We start from the raw sequence: 2,681 nt of genomic DNA, 5'->3' as shown, positions 1-2,681 counted from the left end.
TTACATTTAGAGCGGTTCGAGCGGTTCGTCCTCGTGAGCCTGAGAGATGGACTGATTATGCTTCATTGCATACTCTGGGTCATTTTTCTTTCATGATATTTAGGCTATCTTCTTGATATTTCATAGCATGCTTGTTCGTGATTGCCTTTTGAGATAATTGAAGCACTAGACTTTTGATATTGAGACTGATCACCTTGATATCGACTGTTTGGTGTAGACAGGAACCCTAATGACTACTCGCGGACAAGGTCGGTCACGTATACGGAGAGATTATGAGGGTAACCCGACAATGGACAATCACGCTGAACTCATGGCGGCGATGACTAACTTAGCTAACATGATTCAAGTGGGCACTGCTATGGCTTCTCATGCTATGCGACAGACAAGGCAATCAGCTGGAAACGAAATTGGAGAAGTATTGATGACAGCTTAGGTGGTGTTTCGAGAACTCTAGCTGCTTTTCTGAAAGTTGGCCCACCAATTTTCAATGGATCGACAAACCCTACAGAAGCAGACAACTGGTTTCAAGCTGTGGAGTGTGCATTGCAAACTCAACATGTCCCAATTAATCAGTTCATGAAATATGCGGCTTATCAATTAGTGGGAGAAGCTCAGCATTGGTGGCAAGGAGAGTGTCGATTCCTGACACTATAGAATATGGATATTTCGTAGGAGCTGTTTCGGGCTGCTTTCTATAAGAAGTATTTTCCTGAATCAGTAAGGAAGGCTAGAGATTTAGAGCTTATACAGCTGAAGTAAGGATCCATGACTATAGCGGAATATACCAGCAAGTTCGAAGAACTCTGTAGGTTCTCGAGAATAAGTCAGGGTACTTTTGAGTCCTATGAGTGCTGGAAATGTGTCAAATACCAAGTAGGGCTGAGGGAAGATATCATGTGTATTGTGGCTCCATTGGAGATTAGGCGATTCTCTGAATTGGTAGACAAGGCAACAATTGTTGAAGATTATGCCAAAGAGGCGACTTTGGAGAGAGATGTTCGTGGCAGTACTAGTAGCAGAGTTTGTGGGAAGTATGTTCCATCAAGAGGCCAAAACTTCAAGGGTAGACATGCCCCTCAGCGATATCAAGGTCAATGGCATATTGGAAAAAACCTTGGCCACTATCACCAAGCGAGAGGAGGAGGAAAGCAGGCGTGGGATCAACAAGAGGAGTTAAGGTACCCGAGATGTGGAAGATACCATCCAGAAAAGTCGTGCATGGCTGGGTTCAATGGATGTTACCGCTGTGGATCGTCAGGGCATATCTATAGACGTTGTCCTTACAAAAAGGACCAAGATGCAGATCGGTTCCAGTGACGGGGTTAAGAATCTCCAACTTGAGGTAACGATAAACTGGAAAACCAAGTTTTAATCACGTTGTAGTGGGTTGTAACTTCACCCTTCTTATTAGCTTATGATGGAGACAAGGATTTGGAACTAGGAAGATTAGATTAAACGTCAGGCTTAGGACCAGAGTTTAGCTTAGTTTTATTTTATGGGACGTTGCCATTAAGGCTGGCCAAACTTAGTGTCAGAAGAACTAATGGGAGAAGATAAGTCGGGTGGGCGCAGCCAAGCGATTTGGACAACCAATTAGAGTGACACTGCGGAAGGCGTAAGGAAGCATTGACACGGTAGAATTACGAAAGGTAAAATGCCGTAACGACTTGGGTTAGGACTGGCGATATTAAGTAGCAGAACACTTCATAGAAAGAGGGACAGTGTAGCTAACAGTTATATATGCTGGGTGGTGAATGCGACTCTGCAGGGATTATCGACGGTTGAACCGAGTGACCGTGAAGAACAAGTATCCGTTGCCGAGGATAGATAATTTAGTGGATCAATTGTGAGGAGCTGGAGTGAAAAGGGATAGTAATGGGAGACTTAATACGAGAGAGATTACCAACAAATGCTTGTGACTCGATCTATCTTTCTTTTGTAATCCATGTTCAAGAACTTTATTCCGTGACCTTTCTTGATAATTAAATTGAACGTTTCCAAAATCAAACCTTGCTTGCATGTATCCTTTCACGAAACTCGTACTTCTTGACCTGAGCCTAAATCTATTTTGACCCAATCAAGTGTGAGGAAGATTAAACCATTAGTAGAGATATATTTTGATTCAATGTGCCTTATTATTTCTTCCAAAGATTTTTAATTTGAAATTCCTTTTTGAGGTGCACTCTAATTCTCTTTCTGGTGCATTTTCTTATTTTCTACAACAACCTTGTCTGATCACAACATAATGTATCTCTTCAATTTCTTACGGATGCCATTTGAGATTGTTTACTCTCTTCTAAGCTTGGTATTCCTTCTAATAACTTGAGATCATTCGACATCGCATACAATCCATAAACGCAATCATCGATATGTTAGTTCCTTAGGACACGAATTGTAAACCCGAAGGACGAAACTTGCGAGCGTGTGGCATCGCGAGGAGTGGTGAAGCTTTATTTTTGCTGACGTTACCTATAATTAAATTGACACACAAGGAGGCCCTATTGGTACGGACGTCAAAATGTGGAGAAACTTCTCCAGGACTAGAAAGAAAGATTAATGACAGAGCTAATACTTGCGTTACCGGAATCCCATGAACCAGTTGGGACCTATGATGATGCTTCCTTGGAAATCTTGGAGTGCAATCTGATGTAACATCGGGATGTAATGGTTGATGCATCGCG

General features: G+C 42.2%; 1 protein-coding gene across 1 annotated transcript; it reads left to right on the top strand.

The window, feature by feature from the left end:
- On the top strand, window positions 766-1,317 carry LOC107636684. The gene has a single exon (XM_016340175.1). The coding sequence runs from the start codon at window positions 766-768 to the stop codon at window positions 1,315-1,317; it is 552 nt and encodes a 183-aa protein (XP_016195661.1).

The sequence above is a fragment of the Arachis ipaensis genome, chromosome B04 (assembly GCF_000816755.2).
Source record: "Arachis ipaensis cultivar K30076 chromosome B04, Araip1.1, whole genome shotgun sequence".
In the NCBI taxonomy this organism is placed as follows: Eukaryota; Viridiplantae; Streptophyta; class Magnoliopsida; order Fabales; family Fabaceae; genus Arachis; species Arachis ipaensis.
Note: the sequence above shows the minus strand (reverse complement) of the source record. Positions and strands in the feature narration are given on the sequence as shown.